Raw genomic sequence first — 27,675 nt, 5'->3', positions numbered from 1 at the left:
ATAGCTGGGCATTCCCACCTGCCATTCATGAGCAGGTTAGCATGGGAGCTACTGGGACTCTGAGTCAGCTCCTCTAACGTCAGAGCCCTCTTCTACCTCCACAGGTAAGAGAAGAGCTCTTGAAGGAGATGAGCTCTTAAACAGTAAGTCTCATCTTTTCCCCTTTGCATCTCAGCCTCTTTGCTCCATTGCCTTCCCCCATCTCTTACTACTCTGCTTCCTTTTTTTCTCCTATACAAGGCTCTAACACAAATAAAACAGACCAAAACAATCCCTCGTGGCTATTCTCTGAGACAGACATACACCTTTTTTATGTGATGGCTGCCATAAAAACAAGTATACACTTTTATCCCCATCCCTCAAATGTGGAAACTGAGGCACAAAGAAGCTAACTGACTTGCCCTCTGTTGCACAGCTGGTGAGTGATGAAGCCAGATTCCAACATAGGAGCACCGGGTCCCAGAGTCTGGGTGTTAACACTATACTCCATCAGCTCCCCCACAGATGGGACTGGTAACCTTTCCAAAAAATGTGTAATTTAGATGTCTTCTTGATTCGTTGTGTTTTCCACTATCACCCTTTTTTTTTTTTTTTTTTTTTTTTTTTTTTTTTTTTTTTTTTTTTTTGTAACTAAGTGAAGATTTCAGATCCAGCAAGAACAATTAAAATCACGCTCTGAGGCCATAGACCTGCTTCTCCACCCCAATGTGATTCTGTATCTAGTCCGAAGAATCCACCCAATGACTGCACTCTCTTGGGGTCCTTGGACAAGCTTTTCTTTCATCCTCTTTCCAAACTGGAAACCCACCCAGCCAGCTGCTCCATTTGCAGACCTCAGAAGATGGGCAAATAAAGCTCAGTCTTGTCTCAGCTCTGCCCATCCATCTCCATTCACTTCTGTAGCTCTCTCTATGTATTCATTCATTATTCATTCAGTCAACAAATATGTATTGAACAACTATGGTTCCAGGTACTGAGCTAGGCACTGGGGATTCAACAGTGAACAAGACAAACACAGTCTCTCTGCCCTCATGGAACTGATATTTTATTAAGAAATACAGACAATATGCACCTAAACATATAAATAGAATAATTCTAGATATTGATAAAAGCTACAAAGAAAATAGACAGAGAGGAGGGCTAGACAGTGACTGGGGATGGTGTGCTTTTAGACAAGGTGGTCAGGAGAGGTTTCTTTGAAGAGTTGACATTTGAGCTGCGATCTAAATGACAAAAGGGAGCCAACCGTGTAAGAATCTGAGGGCAGAGGGGAAGCCAAGTGCAAAGGTCTTGAGGTGAGAAAAACTAGGTCTGTGTGAGCCACAGCAGGGGTGGGGGCGAGGTGAGCAAAAACCAATCACAAGGACCCCTGCAGACCAGGGTGAGGAGTATGGATTTTATTCTAAGTGCAATGGGGAGTTGTTGGAGGGTTAAAAGCAGAATGACAAAACCTGATTTATGATTTTAAAATATAAGTTTAGTTATAGTGTGGAGAGCAGATTACAGACGAGGGCAAGGATAGAAGAATCAGGGAGCCCGGTCAGGAGGCTACTGCTATAAAACAGATGAGATGGTGGTGGCTTGCACCGGGGTGATAATGGAGGAGAAGATGAGAATTAGATGGGTTGGAATATATTTTGGAGGCAGAGCTAACTGAACTTGCTGGTGGATTGTATGTGAGGCAGGAGAGAAAGGGGAAATCAAGGATGACTCCTAAGTGTGGGTCCAAGAGATTTTCACATTAAGCTGGTCCCATTCTGTGAAATGCCCACCCAACCCACATGAAATGAGAGCCTCTGTCCTCACCATTTTCACTCCTTCTTTTCAAATTTAGGACTTAAGCTAAATTCAAGTCTAGACCACAGGCCATGAGGTCCAGGGAATTCAATGGGACTGTGCTAAAAAATATATATATATACACCATTGTAACCACAATGTAACCGTCTGTGTGGCTGTAATATCATGGGTTATTAGAGTAAGCACAGTCTCCAAAGCCAGTGAGGTCTGGGTTAGAATCACAGGCCTTCACAGCATACCTATAAGCAACTTAATAAGCATTTCTGGGCCCTCAGTTTCCTCACCCATAAAATAGGACCATGATCTATATCTACTAATTTTTAGATTTGCAATGAAGACCAAGGAACCAGATGCGCAGAATGATCATGAAATAAATGGTTTTTAAACAAAATGTATCTTTTTTGTTTGAGAGACACCCAAGGTCAAGACGTCTCTCCCAGTACCATGTGGCTCTGCATTCTGAGAGGGATAGAGGTGCATGGTCCAAAAGAGTGACCACCTTGGTCCTAATTAAAGATCTAAGGGTGTTTACATGAAAAGATAAGAGTTAGGGTCTGGAGAAACTGGAGTCTCACTCCCCTAACCCAAAGATACAACCCTTTATTGCAAATCCTTTGGGTTTGAGAATTCTGGTTCCTCTGCTTTTATGGGCAAATTAGCTCTACAATGTTCAGGTAGGGAGCTGGAGTTATTGTATTCCACTGGACTCATAAGTACCCCTCCCCCTTCATATGTATTGGCAATCCTAACGACTGGGCATAGCTGACACCCCTGTAGTGGGGAGGCCTGGAGGGTGCTGAGAAGACAAAATGAAGATGTGGCCCTAAAGCATCTGGGCTCTGTGGGAGACAGTGTATCTATGAGATGCCAGAGGAAACATACACAGCTCTCCGTGCACTAAAATGGGTGCTCCCTCACGAGGGAGGGAAAATGTGATTTTTTTTTCTACCCTGCACATACTTATTTAGGCAAGTACTGCATACTAATTTGAACACAGGAACACACTTGGTTAGGCACCATGCCAGGTGTCTAGGTAACACCATGAACATTTAGAAAATTAAGCACCAGATTAACTCTTTTGTACCCAAACTTTCCAAAGGAATCACTTCCCTCTTACTACTGATCCTGAAGATTGACATCCTTACAGATCTCATCTCTGTCTCAAAGGGTTAAGTCAACTTCATGTCCATCACTTTGGCCTTCACAAGCCATCTTTCTTCACGTAGGCAGGTGCCTTAGTCTGTTCATCACCAATCCCCCCCACCTCCAGCTCTTATTTTTTCTACCCAAGAAGTTAAGATGCCAGGGATATGATATTCCCGAAACTAAAATTTCTAAACCCCTTGCCTCTTTATCAGAATAAATCAGAGGGCAGATTCTTGGCATTTGTTATAGGTTAGTTGCATTGTTTTTAACACGAATTTTCATTTATTTAGGAGTGGAAATGTCCGTTTCTCTCCATTTTAGAGTACAGTTAAAATAAACCTTTCTAGCATCATTTATTTGGGAAGAAAGGAGAAGACACCGTTTTCAATCAATCGTTTTGTTCTTTGATATATGTATATACACCTGTGTACAGGGCGCAGGTCCTAAGGTGAGCCCCCCAAAAGGGAAATAAATTCAGGGGAAGGCAAGAGTCACAGAGCGAAGGGGAGTTAGAAGGATGGGGAGCGAATGAGCAGAGGGCTGGTTACAGAAGCCCTCTTGCCCCGGCGGCGGCGCCGCCGATTCAGCACCGCGGACAGCTCCTGTCTTTGTCTTGGTCCAACCTCCGGCCCCGGTGCACAGCCAGGCAGCCACCGTGGCTCACCCCTGCTTTCTCCCGCAAACCTGCTTAGGGAAGAAAGAAAGAGAGAGCAGAGCAGAACGATGGAGAATTTTCTATTCTCTCCCCGCATCCTCCGAACTCGGCTATGATACCATCCCACCGCATCTCAGCTGCCGATTATAACTCGGTTTCACAGGGAACCTCGCTTCTGCCTACACGGTGTTTGGGTGGGTGTTGGGGGGCAGGAGAGGGCCATGGCGAGTTCAGAATGGGTTTGGAATTCGTTTCACTGTCACTGCCCGAGGCCCCAGCCGGCCGCGATCTGTCCCCAAACAACGCCTCGCCTTCTACCAAAAAAAAAGAAAGAAAAAAAAGCGGCGATGCAGAACGTTTCGCGGGTGCCTATCCGGGGCTGTGGACACGCAAGGACCCCCAGACCAGCTAAGCCTCGCCCCAAGACCCACAACCTCAAATCCAGGGAGCTAGAAAGATTAGAAAACGTTTCTTCCGAAGCAACAGCGTCCTGGGAAAAATAAAAAACAAAAAAGCTTGCTGAATTATGTTACAATCAGAACCCATACTCCCCAACCCTCCGCACCGTTTCCGCGGCGTTTTTTCTCCCTTTCGCCAAGAAAAGCGTCTGGCTCCGAGTTCAACAAGCTGCACCCACAGAGGCTGCTCAAAATGTGTGTTAATTTTTTTTCTGGTTCCTTTCGTAGGAGCCAGGTTAAAAGGAATTCTTCTCACGTTCAACCCTGCTCGAAATCTCGCTTCTGCCAGAGGGTGAAAAATGCCGTGCACGAAGCTCACTCGCCAAATCCCACACATATACGTAAACAAACACAGCACACACACACAAACACACACCCTCTAGCCCAGACTTAATAAAGTTACTCGCTTCCACCAAGCTTTAGGGAAGCAGGCCAGCCTAGCTATGATTTTATTCTCACGGAATTTGTTCCCGAAGTGGGGCGCTAGGGTAGGGGTAGACCTGAGAGAGTAAGTTTAAGAATGAACCCTCTCCAACCCCTGCCGACGCACGGAAGGCTCTTCCTGTGGCGGTCTGCGAATGCCTTAGGAGGAAAGAAAGAGACCTCTTCGCAGGCTCCCTAAAGCCTGGGGACCCCACATGGGCATCGGGGTACAGGGAGCTCATCCCCAACCAACCACCCGAAAGACCCCAGTTTCTGCGGACTGATTTGTATTTGCCTCTAAAATAAGATACCTCACCCCCCACCCTCAAAAACACCCCCGGAATTTTCTTCGAAACGGCACTCTGTCCTCCCCTTCCCCCTCCCCAAGAAACCTGGCGGAAAAGGCCGCCGCGCACTGTGCGGCAGCTCAGAGGAGTTTTAGAGAGCGCGATCCCGCAGTGGTCCCCGTGGAGCAGAAGGGTGCCCAGCAGGGTAAACGTACTCGCCTTGGGAGGAAGGAGCTGGGGTCGCTTTCCCCGGACCCCTCCTGCCTCCCGGGGTCCGCGGCGGAGGGCGCCTGGGGGAAGGGTGGGCGCCTGGGGGGTGGGCACTGTCCCCGCCCCCCAGCCCCTTGGCTCGTGGTGTTCAGCCGAGCTGCTGTGTAAACCGCCGCTTCCCGATGCAGATTTCCCTTTTAACACCTTCTAAACAAAGGCTAATGAGGCCACTGCATCACTCTATCAACACACAATCATTAGCAAGCGAGAAATACACGCGCAGGCACACACGCGCGCGCGCGCGCGCACACACGCACACAGCGCTGGGGCTGCCGAAGTAGGGCCAATTCTAAAGGAACCCATATTAGGCTAACAAAAAGGAGGTGGGATATGGAGGGGCGGGAGAGGGGCTGGGAGAGAATGGAGAGAGAGAAGGGGAGAGCGTGTTCTCTTGATACCGAAAAAAAGGCCAAGAGAAAAGAAAGAGGAAGCACACGCAGACTGAAACATGGCTGTGCTGTTTGGAGGGAGATTATTAGAAAGTCTGCGGACCCTTATTTTGGAGGATAGGGTCCCTGCAAAGCTCTTCCTCCTAGGTCACAGGAGCTGGAGTGGGGCTGCAGGTGTCTTCTTAGAAATAGCTCCCAAGGTCTGGTTCATGGCCTCTACCATCAGATAGTCTCAGTGGGGCCAGAGAGCCAAGACTACAGCCTCTCACGCCCCAGTACTGCCTGCCCTGAGACCCCGAAGGGCCAGGGTCAGCCTCCAGGCCCAGCCAGCTATGCAAGGATGAAGAGAAGCCTGACTATGATGAGTGCTCAGCTGGGACCCACTGCGCACCCGGTGCCACTGGCAGCCTGGAATCCAAGCTTCACCCTTGGAGAGGTGGGCCACTCTGTGCTAAGTGTGGGGCTTTCCTCTCAGAACAAAAAAAGTCAGGGTTTCCCTTACAGGTTGGAGGATGCGCTTGCTGCTTTCCTTCTGTCTCTCCCAGGCCCCCTTCTGGCCCCCGGGGATCAGCCCCAGACTTCACCCTCCCAGCAACTGAGTGTGTTTTGCCCAGGGAAGGAGCACCTAGCAGAAGAAGGCAGCCTGTTTTTGCTTGCCAGATAGCCCAAGGTGTGGGACCTCTGGGGGAAGGGTGTATTCCAGGAGAGGGGCTTGCAGTAAGGAACGAGGGAAACCCACGCCCCACTGCAGCTCCAGAGGGACCTCTGAGCTGGCCGGCACTCACCAGTGCACTCACTCACTTGGAGGCTGGATCTCAGCCACTGCCCAACCTCCATTTGCTCCAACCCTCCACTTGCTCCAACCGCAGGGTCCAGGGCCTGTCCCCCGAGGGGTAGTAGGCCCAGTGGACTTCCAGTCGCTGGGGCCCCTGATGCTACAGCCCCAGAAGTCTGACTCAGTGTTGGCCCACCCCTGCTGGATCCCACAGGCAGGCCCCTTAAAGTTCCAGCCCGGATATTGGACTGGGGTTGAGTTTAGACTCAGAGCCCTGCTTTTCAGTGCTGGGGGGTGAATGCAGAGGAAGATTGGGCAGGGAGTAAACTTGGTGGGGGATGCCATTGTTTAATTCCCACTTCCTACAGCTCTCCAAAGGAAGGAAGGAAGAAGGGAGGGAGGGAGGGAGGGAGGGAGGGAGGGAGGGAGGGAAGGAAGGAAGGAAGGAAGGAAGGAAGGAAGGAAGGAAGGAAGGAAGGAAGGAAGGGAGGGAGGGAGGGAGGGAGGGAGGGAGGGGAGAAAAAAGAAAGGAAGGAAGGAGAGAAAAAAGAAAGGAAGGAAGGAAGAAAGAGAAAAAGAGAGGAAGGGAGGGAGGGAAGGAAGGGAGAAAGGAAGGGAAAAAGGAAATAAAAGGAAAAGGAAAGGAAAGGGGGAGGGAGGGAGGAAGGGAGGGAGGGAGGGAGGGAGGGAAGGAGGGAAGGAGGAGAGAAGGGAGGGAGAGGAGGAATTCCTTGCCTTTTTGATTAAACGTCCCGGGTCGGGCCTGCCCAGTTAACAAGACCCTTAATTAAGCCGAGCACGATTCAACTGACAGGAAGGCCCTGCGCCCCGCAGAGATGTTCTGGAAACCAAGCAGTCCACGGCCCAGCGCCAGTGGGGCACACCAGCCACGACGTCCCCGCCTCCCAGGGTTCCACGCAGGCCAGGACACTCTCCCTGCCTGGGCTCCGGGTCGCTCTCAGCCGGCCATCCCCCAAGGGTTCCCCAGAAAATTCACCACTCGCACCCCACCCACCCCACTCCCACCCCCGCCATCCCTCTCGCATCCCTGCCCGGATGTCTAGGCCTGAGCACCCGTTGCGCCCCGCCGGCGTCCTCTCTGGCCCGCCTGAGAGCGCACGGTCCCGAAGTCCTCGGGCAAACCCGAACTGCGGAGGGCAGAGGCTGGGCTCGCTGGTTCTCGCCAGAGCGCCACACCAGCCGCTCTCCTCCCGCCTCCAGGCGGCGGGGCCCAGCCTTCACGCCCGCTCCTACTCGGGGGCCCGATTCCTTCCGGCGGCGGGCGGTGCTCTGCGGCGCTGCGGGACGCTGAGTGTGTATGCGAGGCGCGGCCTATATTTACACCCCAAACAAAATAATTACACTTTTGTCGGAGGGAGAAAGCCAGTGATTAGGCGTAGGCTCTTTGCGGCAAAACAGTTTCTCAGTGGTACACCAGTATAATTTTTCACGGCTGGCTGAAATCAAAGAGGGGAGGTAATGAATCCGGCGAGCAATTTAAATTTACAATTTGTAACGCCGCCGCCGCCGCGCAGACCCGGCCGAGAGCGCAGCTCAGAGGCACTCGCTGCGTTTGTTTAATGTTAAAGCCGCGCTGGCTCTTGGGGGTGGGGTGGGGGGAGTGTGCGTGTTGGGGGTGGGAGCGGTAATGATCGAAGTCGGGAGAGGACGGGCTGGGTCGCACAAGATGCCACCAAGAGAAGCGGGCAAAGCGCTCGCCTCTCCGGTCCCCCCAGTCACCCGGGCCCCCAGCGCGCGCGTTTCCCAATAAAGGGTGCCACTCCCGGCCGTTCGAACAGAGGAGATGCCTTAAGAGGAGCCAGGAGAGGGACTGGCTGCCAGAGAAGACCCCCTTTCCTGCTTGGCTGCAGAATCTCCCAGGCCGGAGACTTTCCGGTGAGGAATAGGGAGGTGCAACAGAAAAGACCTCTTCAACCCGCGGGAGGGTCAGCTCCAAAAGTCCGGAAGAGCCCTCATTCCGGCCGCTGCCCGTGTCCCGAGCTGGAGAACTCAAGAGATGTATCACCCACGCCCCAGCTCAGCGCTCCTCAAAACTCCCACCCCAGGCTAGTGTGCGCCTCCTCGCCCGTAATTAATTACCGAACTCAAGGGGGAATATGCAAACCGCATATTACTAACTCTACAGGGCTTAAGTGATTGGAAACAGATTATTATCTTGTTTGTCTTTTGTCTGTTTTACTTATCCCGCCGCCGTCTGTCGAGTTGTAATGTTGATACTCTTTACTCTAGGAGGAAGATTTTTATATAGTAAATTCCATCAACATCTTGTATAAGTGACATTGCATCTCCATGCATTACCCTGTTAAGACACAAGCGGTTTATTAGTTACATATAGGAGGGGATTTCGCTGCCTGGTCGCCATCTGTTAGCGCTGTTAGGGTGGGATGCGTCTAATAGCTGGTCTGCTGGCATTTTCCGATGCTGTGCACCGGGGAAGGTGGTGGGCTAGAAAAGGCCGAGTGGGTTCTGGGCAGCTTGGTAGCCCAGGTCCAGGGAGTTCTGGAAGTGGGGCTGAGCTGTACTGAGGGTGAGGCCCCCAACGCAACTCTGGGGGGCTGCAACAAGGGCAGGATCGGTAAGTTCCCCTACAAGAGATGGAAGGTCAGACCAGGGCTTCTGGAAACAGAGTCCTCATCTCCTGCAACCAAATATTCAGCCCCAGGTAACCCACACTTATCCCTACTCAGGGCTACTGTCATTTGTTCCCTCTTCCTACGACCTCCCTGGCCTGGTCACATGGTGGCTGGGGCTTGGCTACTCCTTGAAGCTCTCTGGGAGATGAGGACCAGTGGGTCTGTCCGAGATTCAGATAGAGCTGAGTACACAGGCCCCCTGACACCACCAGTGGGTGCGCAAAGCCTGGGCTGGAAACACACACCACACAGGGCACTTTGGATATTTTGTGGGGTTTGGGGGAGAATGGGCTCAGTGTGCCTAGTCTGGAGCAGAGAAGAAAGTGGTTGGATGGAGGTTTTTAATGACCACGGAGCACGTGGCAGGGGTGCAAGTGTTCCCCCCGTATCCCAAAATCTGCAGGATGCACAGTAAGGAGCACTCATCTCAGCGCTGAGTGGCATGCTGGATTTGGAAGCTCCAGCAGAGAGACCAGGAGAGGAGAACAAAAAAAAAAGAGAGAGAGAGAGAGAGAGAGAAATGGAGAAAGAAAGCAAGGGAGAACCAAAGGAAAACGAAACAGAAAGAGAACAGACTCTGAGCACAAGAGAAAAACGGAGACAGAAAGGAAAACAGACATGTGGCAAGAACTCGGGAGACACAGAAAAAGCCCAGTGAGACAAAGACGGAGAAGGCAGCATGATTCACCTCTGCCGGGAGCCTGAGCACCTCTCTCCTCTCCGGGTTCTTATTTCTTTCCAGCTCTGCCCTGCCAGAGCTCAAGTATCCTTTAAGCCCAGGCGGGCAGAGCCAAGCGCTGCCGGAAACTGCGGTTCCATTTGAAGTCTCTCATGGCCGAGCCTAGGAGACCAAGTGAGATTCATCCTGCCTGTTCCTGGTTGAGCTGGGCTCTAACCAGGCTCACTACTATGCTCTGTAGATGCCTGTCCCCTGACAAGCTAGAGGGTCAGGTAACAGCACCAACAAGCAGAAGTTGTCCGGGTTAGGGATTCCTTTTCCAGCGGGCTGGCTGGTGAGTCAATGCTCCACTCTGTAACCAGCACTCACCAATTCCCTGTCCCTAGCAAGATCACCTCCCCTAGATAACTGTGGGGGACATTGCTAGACCTGAAGAGGAACGGGGACAAGTGGGCATTCCTGAGCCCCAACACAGGCATCCACAAATCCTGTTATCTCAACCTCCAAATCCACAAAGGTAAGCGCTGCTAGGAGTACACACACAAACACAAATACAAGCATAACCGCCCCCCCCCTCCGTCACACACACACACACACACACACACACACAGCCTACAGGAGTTGCATAAACAAAAAACTACTGTTTGCACAAATACACACATTTGCAGGCACACACACACAGCGACTGGCACACAAACATAGCTCTTCAAAATTCTGCACTCACAGACAAAACCAACCCAGCTCAGTCTCCTATACACAGGGTCTCAAGTATGCACGCCCTCACCTACACACAAACACACACATTCAGGTTTTTAAAAGTACACCTTCACATCAATGCTTGCAAACACAGACACAAATGTGCTTACGTTAATGCACACGTACACATGAAAACATCCTCACATTTTTGCGTCCTAAAATAAACACACACACATAGGCACAGACCAACAAAAATAAAAGTGCACACGGTGATAAACACAAACATTAGCAGGACCATACGCAATTACAAACACACGAATCTGCACACACAAAAACGCACACGCAGAAATGTACTCACAGGATTGATGGTACTAATGCAATAAACAGATGCAAAAATGGAATTCTCAAACAGCAAGTATACACTAACAAGCTCAGGAAATACACCCAAACAAACGTTCACAGCCAAGTGTTGGCACAAACCCCTCTAGCTCCAGCCCTTGGTCCCAGGCCCTACTCCCTCAGCCCCCTTTCCAGAAGCGAAACGAAAATCCTGGTTGCCCATTCTTGGCCTCCCCAACTTGGAGCCCTGGTGGCCACGCTGGCCCCGAGGGAGAGGAGGCCTGGTCCCTTCTCCTCCTCAGACCCACACACCCCCTCCTCACACACACCTGCCAGCACCACCCCGCTCCTTAACACACACACACTCTCTCTGCTCACACTCTGGGAGCCCTGCCGAGCACGGAACACACGTGCGCCGCTTCTCCTGCGCCCAATGAGGGGACAAACTTGCACACCCAGCCCGCACGGCGTGAATGCAAACAGCGTTTTCATAGTCGCTGGTGTCCCCCGCCTCAGCCGTACGACCCACTCACCACAGTGCCCATAGGCTGACCTGGAATCTGGAAGGTGCAGCGAGGAAAGGAGAGACGTGGTGAGTGCCACCTCCGAGCTGTCTGCGGGAAGACCCGTCCACCCTCAATCTCCCCCTGTCCACATCTCCCTCAGAGCCCCGTGAGCAGCGTACTCAGGCCTGAAACTCTGGAGTTCGGGACCAGGCCAGACTGCACCCCTCCTCCTCCCCCGCCTCCCCACCCTGGGCCTGGGCCTGCGCTCGGTGGCCTGGCAGGAAAACCTACCCAGGTCGCGCGGCCTCCACTAGCTCTCTCCATGAGAAAGGCCCGGCTGGGCCCCAGCCCCGTGTATGACAAAAAGAAGCCGGGGCCGGCTCCAGGAGCTCAGAGAACCGCGCTGACGCAGCTTCAGAGCGCAGACGGGGCGCGGGGGTGGGGGAATCCAATCTGGGCTGCCTGGGCTGGAGAAGGGGAGGTAGGTGTGGGGCGTGGGGCAACTTCTGCAAGTTCTAGGGATGGTAAAGGGGGCAGGGGTACCTCCCGGACTAGGCCTTGGAACCCGTGATCCCCAAATATTTGTGAGGAGAAAAAGAGAGGAAGAGAGACGCAGTTTTCGTATCGCGCGGCCCCCGCCCCGTCAGCCCCAAACTGGAAGGTAAATACTTACTTAGCCTCCGAACCAGGTACAAGCTAATACTCAACAATACTGATGCCTTGTTTTTTTTGCTCTGTCCGGACCGCAACGCTGTAGCCAATTTAGATATGCTATAAATTTAAGAGGTTGCCATGGCCACGGTGCGCCCATTGGCCGCTGGGCCCCCTACGTGCCGCGCCACGTCACCAAATCTGAATAAGGATGCGCGAATTACGCGGCGACCAGACAAAGATGAGGATCCGGACCGCTTGAAAGTGGGGGAAAGTGCCGGCGCCTCCGCCACCGGGGAAAGCCGCTCCGCAGCGCCGAGGCCAGCAGCCACCCGAGATACCTGGGGAAGCCCGGAACAGGCGCCGGGGCGTGCGGCAGGTGGCATGAGGTTGTGAACGCCACCCCCACCCCCACCATCCCACTCCCGGCAGCCCAGCGCCAGGCCAGCGATTGCCCAAGGACTTGACCGGCTGAGTCTTGGTCCGGACCGGACTCGCCCTGCAGCTGCTGAGACAAGAGGCGAAGGGCAGCGGAGGGCCCGGCAGGCCCGAGGGCCAGGGGCCCAAAGGGAGGGCAAGGCGGCTGAAGCCGCCGGGGCACGGGGCTATGATGGTGCACTGTGCCGGTTGCGAGCGGCCCATCCTCGACCGCTTTCTGCTGAACGTGCTGGACCGCGCGTGGCACATCAAATGTGTTCAGTGCTGCGAGTGCAAAACCAATCTCTCGGAGAAGTGCTTCTCGCGCGAGGGCAAGCTCTACTGCAAAAATGACTTCTTCAGGTAAGAGGCCGCGCCGCGCTGCTGCCTGCGCGCCCACCCTGCGCGCGCTCCACTGGGGAGCTGGGGAAGGGGAGACCCCCATACCCATCCCAGCCTCCCCGGATCATAAGCTTAGATGGGGAGCGGGCAGCACTTTGCTCTCCTCTTGTCCTCGGTACAGGAAAGGTCCCGAGCCCAGGCGGAGGAAGAAGGACGCTGCTTCGCTGCCTCACGTTGGCTCGAGGCCGGCTCAGAGCGCTGGCGGGGCAGAGGGAGGAAGCCCTGACAAACTTGCTCTCTATCCCTCTCCGCCCCTTCCAAGCGACTGCAACCCCAAGACAGAAGCTTCAATCCCTGTCCCGAGAGAGAGGAAAGATTTTTGCCTGAGTTAGAGACGCCTGGAGGCTTCTCACTCCAGGCAGAATGTGTGAGCCCATCGACCCGCAATCCCAAACAGAAACTTCTCAGCTCCGGAAGGGGCCCAGCGAGGAAGGTCTCCCCTGGTGACTGGAGGAGAGAACCTCCCCACCCCCATCACGTCCCAACCCCTTAAACATTTCCTCCCATGTTGAAAAGCAGAAACGAAATCGAGGCTGAGAATCAGGACCTCTGGGGTCTAGACTGAGCTGTGGCACCTCCCCAGCACCCCCACCCCTGTGGGCCCCCTGGCTGGCCAAGGCAGATCACGTCTCTGGGCCTCAGTTTCCCCAGTCTGGAAGCCAGTAGAGTTTGGGGCAGCTGAGCCCTGCCTGTTTCCCCTGGGCACCCAGAGCCGGCTTTGTGAACAGGAATTCCCCGCGCTGAGGAAGGGGGGCGTGAAACACGCCATAGAGAAAGGCAGCCTGCCGGCCCCAGCGACTTCGCACTGGGAATTTGAATAGGAGAAAATGTCAGCCGCTCCTTTACACGTGTAAACTCCCTGGACCCGGAGGCCCGATGCCCCTAATGTAGCAGTGCTTGCAAAGCGCCTAATGATTTTTGATAAGGTGCATATGGCCAATTACGCTGCCGGATAAGGCCAAAAGTGACTTATGGCTTCTAATGCCCTCACTACATCAATGTCACCCAAATTCACCCTGTTTAGAGACATGGGTGTGAGTAGATGCAGGGTCCCCAGAGTCCTGGGTCCTCCCCCACCCCACCCCCAACCTAAGCCTCACCCATCTCCCATTTCGGGGGAGGCTGACTTTCTCCCTGAGCTCAAAGAAGAAAGAAAAGGAATGAGATCAGGAACGCGGGAAAGGGGGGATTTGAGAGATTCCTCTCCTGGCCTTGCAGGGTCTATGATTGTCCTGCATTCACATTCCCCTGCTGCCTGCCAGGCCAGAGGTTTAGGGGGGCTGAAATTCGTCCCTGCTCTCTAGGGTCTGTCACTATGAGGCCCTGCTGTCCACAGCTCCTGATTAGCTCCAGCGGGTCCCAGAGCGGTAGATTGGAAAGCCTCTCCATTGGTACTGGAAATCAGTGGAAGGTTCCCTCCTTTCTGCTTCCTCCTTCCAGCCTAGGAGAAAGGCTCTCTGCCTCACGGCTAGGCTCAGCCAGCCAGGCAGATTGGCCCTAGCTAGGCACCAGCAGACTAGAAAGCATCCAGGAGGCAAAGCCACCAAGTGGCCCAAATTCTCCCCTCCTGGCTTCAAATCATTCATGGACTCTGAGTTTGCCTGGAGCAGCCCAGGCAGGCCTGGCAGGGGTTGGATTTGGGGAAGGACATCTTGGGGTGCTCTGGGCTCTCTTCTTGGCTGAAGGCTGCACCCACTGCTCACCCCTTCCCAGCCCAGGAGAATCTCAAAAACCCCAGTGGAGGCATGGCAGTCCCAGTCCCAAAAACAGCTCAGAACATTTGTCCCAGTCTCCTGCTCTGGCCAGAGCACTCAGGATTGGGGTTCCGTTTAACAGATATGGAAATGGGGACTTCACAGAAGCCAGGTCGGGTGGGAAGAGGTCAGGGACTGGGAAGGACTGGATACAGTCCCACCCCGCAGTGATGGGCACCTTGTGTCCACAGGCGCTTTGGCACCAAATGCGCTGGCTGCGCGCAAGGCATCTCGCCCAGCGACCTAGTGCGCAAGGCCCGGAGCAAAGTCTTTCACCTCAACTGTTTCACCTGCATGGTGTGTAACAAGCAGCTGTCCACTGGCGAGGAGCTCTACGTCATCGACGAGAACAAGTTCGTGTGCAAAGACGACTACCTGAGCTCATCCAGCCTCAAGGAGGGCAGCCTCAACTCAGGTATGAAGCCTGGGCCCCTCACTAGCCTTAGGCCTTAGCACCCTCCCACCGTGCCCAGCCTGGCACTCCCTACTTGGCCCCCGGTATGCTGTCTGTGCTGAGCTTGGAGCTCATCAGCCCCAGGCAGTTCTAGGGCAAGGCAAGGGGATTAGAGGCTAGAAAAGAGAAGTGGCTTTGGAGCAGTTTTACAGGGGATCTGAGAGCTGCCAGATCTTCCCCACCCTCCTTCAATTCAGGAGCATTTTCCAAGTTGCCCTCCTCCCCTAATTTGGAAGCGCACAATTCCCCCTTGTGTCATTTGAGCTCCAGGTAATTTCTAGATGCACTGGGAGGACATTAATTGAGGTCTGGAGAGAGGAGGGAAGTGAGAGGAAGATCCAAGCCCCAAGGGAATCTATGCCCTCCTCATCCCCTCTCCTTGAAGGTGGGAGTTTTCCAGAGGGTACGCCTCCCCCTACCCTTACCCAGGTACTAGCTGAGACGCGCGGAGAGGGCTTAAGAAGCGCCCATGCAAAGGCCCAACCCCTCCTGGAGAGAGTGGGCGGGCACCGGGTCCCTGGGGGAGGGGCTGTCGCAGGTTTGGGAGGGAATCCAGAGGGACCGGCCGTAGCCTGGGCCGGCGTGAACCCGCCACTGGATTGAAGAGGCGTCTGGTCGTCGCTGACGCCTCTGTCCCCTTCCCGATCCGTCCGCCCGCAGTATCATCCTGTACGGACCGCAGTTTGTCCCCGGACCTCCAGGACGCACTGCAGGACGATCCCAAGGAGACGGACAACTCGACCTCGTCAGACAAGGAGACGGCCAACAACGAGAACGAGGAGCAGAACTCGGGCACCAAGCGGCGCGGCCCGCGCACCACCATAAAGGCCAAGCAGCTGGAGACGCTCAAGGCTGCCTTCGCCGCCACGCCCAAGCCCACGCGCCACATCCGCGAGCAGCTGGCGCAGGAGACCGGCCTCAACATGCGCGTTATCCAGGTGCGGTCCGGGGCGGGCACAGCTCCTTAGGCCCGCAGGCCCGGGAGCCGGGAGCCTCAGAGGAGTCTCCCGCCAAGCTTCCTTGGCTACGAGCGCGCCTGGTTCTGGTCTGGGAGCAGACTGTAAGCCCGATTAGGGCACTCGCCCGAGGTCAGGGACTGTGAGCCGAAAGACTCCATGTAGCCCTGCTGTCTTCCTGGTGGTGCGATTTGGGGCCGGGTCACTTTACCTCTCTGAATTCCGCCCCCCACCTCGCTCAAGGAAGCTTGTAAGACTCTCTGGGATCCGGGATCCCCCTTTAACTCCCACCTTTCGAGCAGAGAAAGAGGCGATGCCCCCTCCCTCCCTGCGCCGAAGCGCGGGCAGACAAACGGCCAGAGGCTGGCTCCGGAGCCGAGGGGCCGAGGCGAGAGTCGTGCGGAAGGGAGGCCTTTATAGAGCCGTCAGGCCGCGGGCGAGCCGAGGACCAGGAAGCCCAAGTCTTTATGAGTCGCCCCACGGGTCCGCGAAATCCTTCACCCTTGGCTGGTTCGCCGAAGCCCCTCTCCACCCCTCCCGGCCTAATCCGTCCCGGCCCCGCCTCGAGGGAGTCCTGGTGCGGAAGAGGCGCAAGGACCCAGCGGGGGCAGCCCAGGCAGGGAAGGGAGGAGAAGGGAGGAGAGGGAGGAGAGGACACTCTGATCCCTAGCTCACAGCCCCCTCCTCTGTCCCAGGTGTGGTTTCAGAACCGAAGGTCCAAAGAACGCCGGATGAAACAGTTGAGCGCCCTGGGCGCCCGGAGGCACGCCTTCTTCCGGAGTCCGCGGCGCATGCGTCCGCTGGGCGGCCGCTTGGACGAGTCTGAGATGTTGGGGTCCACCCCGTACACCTATTATGGAGGTAAAGGGCGCCCCGGGATTCGCTGCTCCGCACCTGCCCTGTTCTGGGAACTGAGGGCAAAGGGTCCTGGCCGGCGCGCTTTCCGCCGCAGAACATCACCCACTCTCTGGACACACAATCACGGACACATGTACACTCACCCACATCTCCTGGACACAAAATCAGACACATGGTCTCACTCACACAGTGATGCACACAGAAGCACACACGAGATGCAGTGACACACTCACCCTCACCCACGCAGGGCACAAGGTGCACTCACACTTGCGTTCAGACACTCCAGGAACGCATATCTAGACACGATCGCACGATCACGTACAGATAAATTCTACCCTCTCACACACAGGTACACTCACGGAGACACAACCCCACATAGGCACACACTCCCACCAGTCACACTGAGGCCAGCACTGGCAAATCCACATGCATGCCGCCCCCACGGACAGACACACAGCCTTCCCGCCGCCCTGGGCCCCTGTGCCTGGTGTACTTGGTATGAAGTGGATTCTGAGCGCTGGAGGGTAGTGTCAGGGGAGGGGATGGGGGTCTGGATTCATTCCAGGCCGCCTGCTCACTAGCGTCGAAGGCAGCAACTCCTGTTCCGTGTGGCGGGGTGTGTGTGCACAGTATCTGGCAGTGTTAGCCCAAATGCCGGCAGTAGATCTGGGCAGGACTATAGCCCACCCTCCAGTCCCAAGCCCCCTGGGGTTCCTACAGACTAGGAGCACAAGGGCTGGGTCAACCCCAGATTTCCACCGTCTTTGGGGCTGCAGAGAGGGAGGAGCCCCAGTTTACAAAGGCCTTCAGATGGTGGTACCAGGCTTGGGCTCGGGGTGAGCTGTCCCCTTGTCACCGCAGCTTTTCCTTCTCTCGCTTCCCTCACACTGGATTGGTGAACCATCCCAACTCCCCCTACCCGTTTTTTTCAGCTCCTTACCCTCAGCCTCATTGCTTGAGCTCACCGAGCTCACCGTCCAGTTCTTCCCAGGGCTGAAGGCTTAAGAAAGCACCTCTCCTCTTCTGTTCTGAAGCTTCTGAATTTGGAGAGACCCCAGGGCTGCCTATGTCTGAGAGGCATCTGCACTTCTGAGTCGTAGCGCAGGTTAAGAAGAGGCAATTTCTCTTAGAAAGTGGGTTCAGTGGCAGTGCTGGGAAGGCAGGAGCTAGGCACCCAGGTAGACCCAGAAGGTAAGGGAAGATAACCCCATCACTAACGTCAGCACATCCGGAAGCCTGAGGGGGGATTAGACCTGACCAGGGCCCCTAGAAATTGTGGGCAAAATGCCAGGCTCTGCTTTCTTTCAGGGCAGAGACCCCACGCAGTGGCAGGGCTCAGGCTGGAGAGCCACAGCCGCCCAACCCTGGACAGCCCCCCAACGCTGGAAAGCCCCCACCCCTGGACAGCCCCCAACCCTGGAGAGCCCCCCAACCCTGGACAGTCTGGATGGTGGGCGTGTCTTCCGGGGTCTCCACTCACCGACTCTCTCCACCTAAATTTGCCTCTTTCCCTACAAAATCTGGGCCCAGAGCAGCGAGGTAGTGGGGGAGGTACCGGCCCGGAATTTTTCCCCGCCTGGGTAATTAACCAAGGTTTCCCCGAGGACCAGTTCGCCCCCGCCCCGACTATCCCACAGCCTCCTCTCCCTGCGTGCTGGATGGGGTGGGGAGCTGGACACGGGGGCCCCTCATTCCGCAGAATGGTGGGGAGGACTCCCCAGCCCCCAGCGAGGCAGCCCCGCCTAATCCGCGCTGGGAGATCCCGGCGGCGGAGACCGGCAGCGGGCGAGAAAGGGGCCGGGCGGCGGGGCCGGCGGCTCCCCGTGGGAGCGCGGACAAAGCCCCAGCTGCGGCTTTTGTGCCCTTTTCAGACGGCGTTTGTTCCAATTACCTCCGGCCCGGCCGCCATATGGGTGGAGGCGGCGCGCACGGCGCCGGGGCCGCGGCCTTCGCTGGTTTTCCGGCTCGCTGCGGGCCGCGGCCGTCTCCCATCCCTGTCCCTTTGGGGCTCCAAATTCGCCGCTCCCCATCTTCCCCTTCACTTTCGGGGAGAATTAAATTAATGGTTTTAAAAAGTAATTGGCAACCGTTTTAGCTGTTGCTTAAACTGCCTCCTAGCCACGCCTCCAGACACCCCCCATTTGGAAAGATTTCAGGGTTTGGAGACGCAAGAGGATGGCAGGGGGCATTAGGAACTCGCCCCTTGACTGAGATCCCAGGACTCAGCAGGGGGAGTGGATTTGCAGAAGAGACTCAGGCTTCTGGGCGCGCTGGTTTTCCCGCCGTACAAAGCGGGTGCCTGGTACAAGGTGGTCCTTTCGTGAGGTCCCCCACGTCAGTCCTTCAGGGCCCCACCTGGTGGGGGAAGGCAGGATATCCCGAAGGTTCTGGAAAAGGGGCTATGTGAGGAGGTCAGAGGGTTGGTGTAGATTTGTTGAGGCAGAATGGGTTTGTAATCCAGAGTCCCTGCACCTCCTGAATTTGTGGGCAAAATTCGCATCTTTGCATTTTCCTCGAGAGAAAGAGCCCATAGCTATCAACAGCTTCTCAAAAGGTCTCAGTGTCAGATGCTTCAGAACCTGGGGGTCCTGGCAAAACCAACCCGGGGCAAGGCTGGAGGACCGAGCTTCTACCCCAAGGCGCCGGCGGAGCTCTGGGCATGACCCACAGCATCTTCGTGTCCTCCCCCTCTCCCAAGTCGCTGGAGCTCAGTTTTCTCTGTCTCAGGCTAAGTGAGGCCGGTACAAACGGTCTCACCGGGATCGACGCGGGGGCTGTACTTGGCGAGGCAAAGGACTTGGACTGGGTTGGTGGGGCGCAGGGACCGAATTTAGGGCTCCAAGGTCTTCCTGCCCGGCCTAACCCACCAGTCCCTCTGAGCTCCGACCGTGGCCCTGATCCAGTTTCCCCCGACCCGGTTGCTTCCCGGTCTCATGCATTTCGCGCTCTGCTCTGTCCGCTGGTTGATCTCTGCCAGGTTCCTCTCCCCAGGCCTGTCAGCCTCCGCTTCTCTGGAGGTTCCTGGGACTCACCTCTGATCCACCGTCTTGCGTTCTCTGGGCGCATAGACTTCTCTCCATCTTCAGGCTCACTCCTGACCCTTGCTGCGGCCCCCGGGGTTTCCATGCGTGTCTCTCACCTCGGCCGTCTCACCTCTCTCTGTGTCTTCTCGACTCCTCCGCGACCCTCCGATGTCTCTGGCTGTCGGGTCTCAGCCGCAGACTCTGCGTCTCTGGGTCTCTTTTCCGCCTTTCTCTCTGCCCCTCTGCGGATCTCTCCGTCTGTCCCTCGCTGTCCCGCATCTCTGTGTCTCTCACCGACTCTAAGACACTCAGGGGTCGTTCTGTATCTCTGTGTCTCTGGCCGCCGCCGTCTCTCTCCATCTCTAGGTGTCAGGGAACCTGTGAATTTGAAGCCTCCGAGTTTTTGCCGCGTGTGTGTCCCACGATATCGGAGTCTCTCCCGTCTGTGTCTAGTCTCTGGCAGTCGGAGTCTCTTGCCCTTTCGAGATCTCTCATTGTCTGTCTCCGCAACCTTCCCCGTGGGTCTGCGACTTCCACTGTCTCTAGGGGCGCCGGCTTCCGCAGGTCTCTCTAACCTCGGTCGGTGTCGCGCGCTCCCCTCTCTGGCCCTCTCGGGTCCCCTCCCCGGGTCCCGGGTAACACCCCCCCCCGCCCCCCGCCTTCTTCACCTTCTCTCACCGCGCGCTGTCTCCTTCCCGCTTACCCCCCGCAGACTACCAAGGTGACTACTACGCTCCGGGAAGCAACTACGACTTCTTCGCTCACGGCCCGCCTTCGCAGGCGCAGTCCCCGGCCGACTCCAGCTTCCTGGCGGCCTCGGGCCCCGGCTCGACACCGCTGGGCGCGCTGGAGCCGCCGCTCGCTGGCCCGCACGCCGCGGACAACCCCAGGTTCACCGACATGATCTCGCACCCCGACACGCCGAGCCCCGAGCCGGGCCTGCCGGGCGCGCTGCACCCCATGCCCGGCGAGGTGTTCAGCGGCGGGCCCAGCCCGCCCTTCCCCATGAGCGGCACCAGCGGCTACAGCGGACCCCTGTCGCATCCCAACCCCGAGCTCAACGAGGCCGCCGTGTGGTAAGGCGGCCGGGCCGCCCCCCGCGCTCGGTCCCCGGGGGCCCCGCCCCGAAGCAACCTCCTGAAACCAAAACGCCCGACGCGGACACGGTGGGAGACGTGGGTATCCCTCGGGGGTTCTCTCTCGGGTCCGCACTCAACTGGCAGCTGCTCCTCGGCTGGACGCCGAGGGGGGCCGACCCCCATCTCCACTTCATGGGCTCTCCAGGGGCCTCAGCCCACCGCCAGCCCTCTCCCGGCAACCGCGAGCAATTTCTTGGGACCAAAGTCAATACTCCGGAGGGTCAAGAGATTTTGAGCACGCTCTAGACTTTCCTCGGGCCCCCACCCACCCACCCACCCACCCGGCCACCGCCACCTTTTTGGACTGAGAGAGGGTGAGGCCAAGAGGCGGAGACGGTGTTATTCCCTCTCTCTGCAATCCGAGGGGCATTTTGTAATCTTATTTCTCGCTGTGCTTTCCCCGTCTTAAAAAAAAAATGATAAGAAAAGGAGGAGAGAGATTGAAAGAGGGAGAGGAAAGGAGACAAGATGAGGAAGAGAGAGATGGAGAGAGCGTCAGCCCGAGGGAGAAGACGGAGAGCGAGCGAGGAACTCGTGTGAACCGGGAGCCACCGGAAGGGAGACCGAGCCACCTGCACGCTGGCGCTCCCTGGTGGCCAATCTTGAGGCTCAAGGTCAGCTTCTTTAGGAAGGGGGCTGTGGGTCAGGACGTGGCCAGCCGGGTCCACCTCCCGATCTTCCTTACTTTGACGTTTATGTTGAGCCCGAGGGTGCAGGCCGGACTCGAACACGCGCACATCCTGCTCTCCCCCTGGGTGAGGCGCCAGGGTTGCTGGGCTCAGACCCACAGACCACCCTCCCTGCCCGGGGCCTGGAGGCTGGGCCGTCAGGATGTACAATATTATACTTTTTTGGAAGTTGAATGCTTCTAGTTTCCTTATTTTGTATAAAGAAGAAACAAATAAAGTATGTTTTTGTGTTTACTGTTTATTTATTGTACTCTAGTTATCCGGGGTTGGACATTTTTATATTTTTAAGAGGAGGTAGGGCAGAGTGAGGGAGGGGAAGCAGAAAGAGGTTTACCTAAAAAAAAACAAAAAAAAAAAAAACAAAAAAATCAACTTTTTTAAAAAAGAAAGATTAATAAAAAGAAAAAATGTTTTTTCCCTCAGCGCTGTGTGGTTTTCTTTTTTTGTCCCTACCTTGATAATGACTCAGAGGTAATGAAACCACTCCTTTCCCTGGTTCTGTCTCTGTCTCTGATTAAACCCTTGATGGATGCAAAAACTTCTGCTCACCCAAAGGGGGAGCTCTTCTAGTGACTCCTAGGTTCATGAAAGTGGCTGTCCTCTTTTGACAGCTACTATGTGCCAGGCACCGTATCTCCCCATGCTTTATGTAGTACCCTGCTCTAACACAGGCCTGCCCAGCATATAGTAGGTCTTCAGAATGTTTGATGAATGAATGACTGTGTGATTTGTTTGTTGCCAGCACCTCAGAAGAATTACAACTTCACTCCTAACTATTCCCCGGTGTAATTTCTGGTGGCCCAAAAAAAGAGCAGGCTGGTAAGCTGATGCTGGTTATCTGCAAGGCTATGTTAGGACTGAAGTGCCCCTCCTCCCCAAAGTGAGGCTGTTGTGCTCTGCAAATCTTGTGCAGTGCATGCTTGTCTTTAGATAAAGGCATGAGGGAAAGAGTGTCCAGTGAGATTTAGGAGGCCTGAGGCTACTACCTAAAACAAGTCACTCTCCTTCGACTCAGTTTCCCTACTTGCAAAAGCAGGGGTTGGAGAGAGTTCTTTCTACATTCCCTTCCAACTCAAACGTCTGTAATCTCAGCACTTTGGGAAGCCGAGGTGGGTGGATCGCCTGAGATCAGGAGTTCAAGACCAAGAAACCCTGTCTCTACTAAAAGTACAAAAATTAGCCAGGTGTGGTAGCAGGCGCCTGTAATCCCAGCTACTTGGGAGGCTGAGGCAGGAGAATCGCCTGAACCCAGGAGGCAGAGGTTGCAGTAAGTTGGTATTGCATCACTGCACTCCAGCCTGGGTGACAGAGCAAGACTGTCTTAAAAAAAAAAAAAAAGAGAGAAAAAGAAAAAGAAAAGCAGGAGAGAGAGGTAAAAATAAATAGAAGAGTGTCCTGCATTGGGATCACTTTTCATCCAAGCTTGGGGTGAGGGAAGCTGGCCCACTGTAGCTGCAGCAGGGGAAGGTGGGGAGCAGACCACCATGGGACAGGCGCATGCTCAGAGCCCCATTGTTCTGCCCTTCTTCTTCATGTGTTCCTCACAAGAATCATGCAAGGTGGCTCGCCTTTTTCTTTTCTTTCCTTATAGCACATTTGTCTTTATCAGACCAACGCTACTTACTTGTGGAAAATTTAGAAATCTCAGATAAACAAAAGGAAGAAAATGTCACCACCCAGAATCTCAAGCACTATAGAAATGTAGTTGATGCATTTTCTTTTGGACTTTTTTCTTTTCTTGTTTTTTTTTTTTTGTTTGTTTTTGTTTTTTGTTGTTGTTGTTGTTGTTGTTTTTCCATTTTGAAACTTGAGATCATACCCTATACTCAATATGCGGTCATCTGCTCTGGTTCACTCAGCAATAGCTTCCAGATGTATAAACTGATCTTCAGAGACAGAGCTATGTCATTCTGTATAGTCACTGCTTAAAGTTCTCTTCAACGGCTGAGCCATCCTTTTATAGTTTTTGTTTTATTTTTAACCAATTCTGTTGTTGGATATTTGGGTTTGTTTCCAATGTTTCACCACTTTAAACCACATCAGAATATCCTTGCAGCTGAATCCTTGGACATGTATCAGGGTAGGTATTATTGGCCCCCTCAGGGTACTCAGAGAGGCTGAGGGACTGGCCTAAGGTCACACAGCTGGGAAGTGGCAAAGCTGAGATTCAAACCCATGTATTGGTTGTGTTTCTACTTCTCTATGGTGCCCTAATTGTAATGGATTCTAGAGGCCAAGAGAGAATTTGCAAGGTGGACCTCATCTCTGGCGGGTCCCTGAATGCTTTCTGGGCATGTGTGAACTTTGCAGTGGGGCTCGCTTAGAACTTGCACCACAGTGATATGGAGGAAGAGAAGCTAGGGGGAGGAGAGGACTCACCCCTTCCTCAAACAGGGTTGTGACAGGGAGATAGAGGTCAGGGAGAGAGGGGAGGGGAGGAGGGGTGAAAGAGAGAAAGAGGAGGGGAGGGAGGCAGGAGAAAAGGAAGGAATAAGGAAGCAAAGAAGAGGAAGAGAAGGAAGAAAGGTTAGGAGGAGGGAAAGGGGAGATTAAAGCTGTAGGAGGAAGAGCCCCCATAGGTGTTCCAAGTCACATACTCATGCTCCATGCTCATGATCCATGGTGTCCGGGGACCTCCAGCCCCTACCCAGATAGGACACTTAGACCCAGAGGTGTCCATCAGTGAAGGTAGCAGAGTGAGGCTGCAGGATGAGAAGCCACAGTAGAACCAAGCCCTCTGCCCCTTCCTCCAGGTACAGGCACACACATACACACAAAGATGCACCACACAGACACGTACGGGCCCACACAATGCATACTTACACATGAAAATACATGTACACAACCAAAACACAAGGATATACAGATGCATGTTCACAGGCATATGGATACACACACACACACGCACACAAAGCAGCCACATGGACACACAGCTGTGCATGCACACAGAGACACATACAAATACAAGGGCACAATGGTAGGTGCACACATCTACATACACGTGCACACACATGTACATTAACAGATACCCACAGGCTTGTGTACACAAATGCACACACCTACAATATGTCTAACCCCTGTGGACACACACAAACCCACACACCATGTCCTTGCACACATGCTAACACACATGTACACAGGATATATACCTGCCCCTTGAATACTCACAGCTTCAGTCTGGGAGAACTGGGAGAGGAAGAGACCCCCTTGTAGTGTCAGGAGACTTAAATAACCCTGGGGTGGCCCATCAAGATCTCCGAGGGTGGCTCCAGAAGCCAGGTTCCAGGAGGGGCGCCATGATTTCTGCATGATCAGTACTTGTGGACACACTCCCCATCGTTCCTTCCTCGAGTATTCACACAAGTGAAGAGGGTTGGCAGCCTAGGTTACCTGGGAATGGGATGGAGGCAGAACAGAGCAGGGGCTCTGGGATCCAGGACACTACCTGACTGAGGAACTGGAGGTTGCTCACTATGTCACCTTTCTGGTCACTATGTCCCCTTTCTGGGCCTCAGTGTGCTCATCTGTGAAATGGACTCACAACATCATTTCCTACACCGGGTGTGGTGAGGATGGAAAAGAAGTGATTCAGCCTGTGGCCAAGGTTCAGGAAATCTAGGGCCTGGGTGACATCCCCATTTCCATGTCTCTCTCTCTCTCCCCACCCCCCCCCCACCTCTCTCACACACACACATACATACACACACACACACGCCAGCTTCCATGGAGGGTAACAAGAGGAGAGAGAGGGCCTGATTCACACCAAATTCACTCCCACTCCTGTGAACTCATTTTAATTCCCCAAGTGCTTACTGGGCCCAGGGGCTCCAGGAGGAGACATTCTCCCACCCCGAGCCTGGCACAGTGTCCCTGCAGGTGCACAGCCGTGATACTGGGTGCACATCGTTAAGGAGGCAGTTCCTGAGAAAGGCTAGATGGTGAAGGGGAGCAGTTAGGAAGGGACATTTGTCCTTCAGCATCCACAACCGTTTTCTCAAAGTATGATCAGAGGACAATGCTTGCTACAAATCGTAGCCCCAGGTCCCCCAACTAATGGCTGGAATTGTCCTCTGGAGTGGGGCCCAAGATGCTTCACATTTAGCTCCCCAAGAGATTCTGGCACCTCCCAAACATGCAGGACCAGTGCTCAACCTGTCTCCAAACCCGTTGGCCAGCCTCTCATTCAATCCTCACAATGTCCCTTCGAGATTAGCTTTGTTCTTCCCACTTTGCAGATGGAGAGACTGAGGCCCAAGAGGTGAAGTGAGCTGACCAGAGTCACACAGCCAGCGAGTAGCACAGCCAGGTTTTGAATCGAGAACTTTTGCTGCAAGAGCCCACATTGTCCCTGGACCCAGGACAGAGCCCAGTGCAGAGTCTAGTAACTACATGAATGACTGAATGAAAGAATGAATGAATTAATACAATTCAGCTGCTATAAAAAGGGATTCTTTTAAAAAGGGCTTAATGAATACTAATTCTTACTGATGGCAACCTCACAGGCTTTTGCTTAAAACCCCCTTCCAGGTTAAACAAAGCTGGCCAGAAGAGCAGAGGGCTTCGTGATCACTGCCAAGGTCAGAAGACATAAGGACGTCTGGTTTCTCCATGTTCGCCCTCCTCCCTTTCCTCCTCCATTAATGTATCTGCTCATCTCCTTCTATCTTCATCGCCTGTATTTATTATCTCTTAAAAATAAAAGGTTTCTGAGAGAAAAAAAAAACATCCCAGGGCATACAGGTAAAGAGGCAAGCCAGGCTCTCCTGCCAGTGCCCTCCAGCACTGGAAAAAGGGGGACCTCGCCTGTCCCCTTGCTGCCCCTAGGCTATAATTCTGGCCAACACCAGACAGTTAAACCACACGTACTCCAACCCCCGTCATGCATGCTCTCCTCCTGTCCCTGTCCCTGTCCCTGTCCTCCTGCCCCGAGATATACACCCCACAGAGCACAGGGCTGACCCACTGTGCTTAGGACTAATATTTAAAATGCAGAATGGCTGTGGAGGGTGCCTACTTCCAAGCCTTGTCGTGCAGTAAAAAGATATAAACAGAATAAATTACCTCTCCAGCTTGGATTATGAGACTACCCTTCTCCTGACCGGAATTTTAAGTCCTGCCTCCCTCGTAGTGCTGCACACGGCTGATTTATGGAAACTCGAGCACCTCTCTGCATATTTCTTCTGTTCAGCCAAGTGACCAAGTTTACCCTTCCTATGCCATTAGCGTTATTAACACCTGGGTAACCGATCATTGCAAATGGGCCATTTCTGTGATGAACGGAAGCCTCTCCAGCTGCTTCTCCAGGCCAGCACCACCTCTGGCTTCCTCTTTCTGAATTTTGTGCCAGAGCTCAGAACCATCCTCACCTTCCCCTGCCCCCAGCACCTGCTGATGGGTTCCTGGGGGCTTGGGGAGGAAATGTCTCACCCCAGCAGGTGTTCGTGGCTTTCTGGCAAGCACACAGGAAGTGACACCACAGCTGGTATTCATTTATTCTTCAGATAATTGACCAGGGAATGAAACTGAGGCTCAAAGAGGGCAAGAGAGTGGCCGAAAGTCCCACAAAGAGTTTACAGAGGAGATGGGATCAGAATTCATATCTACTAACCTCTTGCTACTCAAAGTGTGGTCGGCAGACCGGCAGTGGCATCACCTGGGAGCTGATTAGAAATGCAGCGTTTCAGGCCCCACTCCAGAACTGCACACCACACGTTGCACAACTCCTAAGGAATCTGTGTGCATGCTTCATTTTTGGAGCAGTGGCTTGGAAATCACACCCAGATTCTCCATGATCCCTTTTTCACTGCAGGAAAACCTTATGGTGTAACTTTTCTTTGTTCGGAAACAGCTGAGATCCCCAGCTCTGTGGTCTAGCTGAGTAAGTGTAGAGGAAGGAAGTAGCTGGCTGAGCTAGTGATGCCCTCCTGGGCACCTGCGGTATTCCTGTCCATGTCTTCCTCCATTGTAGCACCTCAACCCACATTGTGTTTGTGTCTCCATCCCAACTTGAGACCAGGGACCATGTGACCTCACATTAGGTACACAGTATCTCTGAGCCTCAGCTTTGCAAGGCCCTATAAAAAGAGCACAAAAACATCTGACTTCAAGTTTCATCATAAGGGTTAAATAAGGCCATATGTGTCATAGTCTAAACACAGTGCCTGTCAGAGAGCTGGCCAATAGTAATAAACACAAAAATGAAATAATAATAATAATATAGTAATAATAACAATGGCCATTCATTGGATGCTGTCATTA

At 54.1% G+C, this 27,675-nt stretch overlaps 1 protein-coding gene and 1 long non-coding RNA gene across 4 annotated transcripts; one reads left to right on the top strand and one right to left on the bottom strand.

The window, feature by feature from the left end:
• Positions 1 to 3,324: 3,324 nt before the first annotated feature.
• On the bottom strand, positions 3,325 to 11,810 carry LOC135966334 (uncharacterized). Of its 2 annotated transcripts, XR_012420703.1 has the most exons (4): positions 11,748 to 11,810; positions 11,122 to 11,182; positions 9,543 to 9,695; positions 7,627 to 8,520 (listed from the first exon to the last, which is right to left on the bottom strand). It is a non-coding gene; the product is annotated as an uncharacterized lncRNA (long non-coding RNA). The 2 variants fall into 2 exon arrangements; XR_012420704.1 differs by lacking the exons at positions 7,627 to 8,520; positions 9,543 to 9,695; positions 11,122 to 11,182 and adding an exon at positions 3,325 to 3,627.
• A 148-nt stretch (positions 11,811 to 11,958) lies between these two features.
• LHX5 (LIM homeobox 5) lies at positions 11,959 to 26,140 on the top strand. 2 transcript variants are annotated; one of them, XM_074007966.1, is made up of 5 exons: positions 11,959 to 12,505; positions 14,490 to 14,713; positions 15,413 to 15,690; positions 16,404 to 16,569; positions 25,945 to 26,140. In XM_074007966.1, exons 1-5 carry the CDS (start codon positions 12,333 to 12,335, stop codon positions 25,947 to 25,949), a joined length of 846 nt encoding a protein of 281 aa, XP_073864067.1. In that variant the 5' UTR covers positions 11,959 to 12,332; the 3' UTR covers positions 25,950 to 26,140. The 2 variants fall into 2 exon arrangements, with proteins under 2 accessions (XP_073864067.1, XP_005572389.1); XM_005572332.4 differs by lacking the exon at positions 25,945 to 26,140 and adding an exon at positions 20,302 to 21,839.
• Positions 26,141 to 27,675: the final 1,535 nt, after the last annotated feature.

This window comes from Macaca fascicularis, chromosome 11, assembly GCF_037993035.2.
Source record: "Macaca fascicularis isolate 582-1 chromosome 11, T2T-MFA8v1.1".
NCBI classification, from domain to species: Eukaryota; Metazoa; Chordata; class Mammalia; order Primates; family Cercopithecidae; genus Macaca; species Macaca fascicularis.
Note: the sequence above shows the minus strand (reverse complement) of the source record. Positions and strands in the feature narration are given on the sequence as shown.

Bases quoted from the DNA above. Each gene is read 5' to 3' on its own strand.
- LHX5 (XM_005572332.4), top strand. From the start codon at position 12,333: ATGATGGTGCACTGTGCCGGTTGCGAGCGGCCCATCCTCGACCGCTTT. The intron at 12,506-14,489 runs GTAAGAGGCCGC...TTGTGTCCACAG, and splicing joins TGCAAAAATGACTTCTTCAG to GCGCTTTGGCACCAAATGCG. The intron at 14,714-15,412 runs GTATGAAGCCTG...GTCCGCCCGCAG, and splicing joins GGAGGGCAGCCTCAACTCAG to TATCATCCTGTACGGACCGC.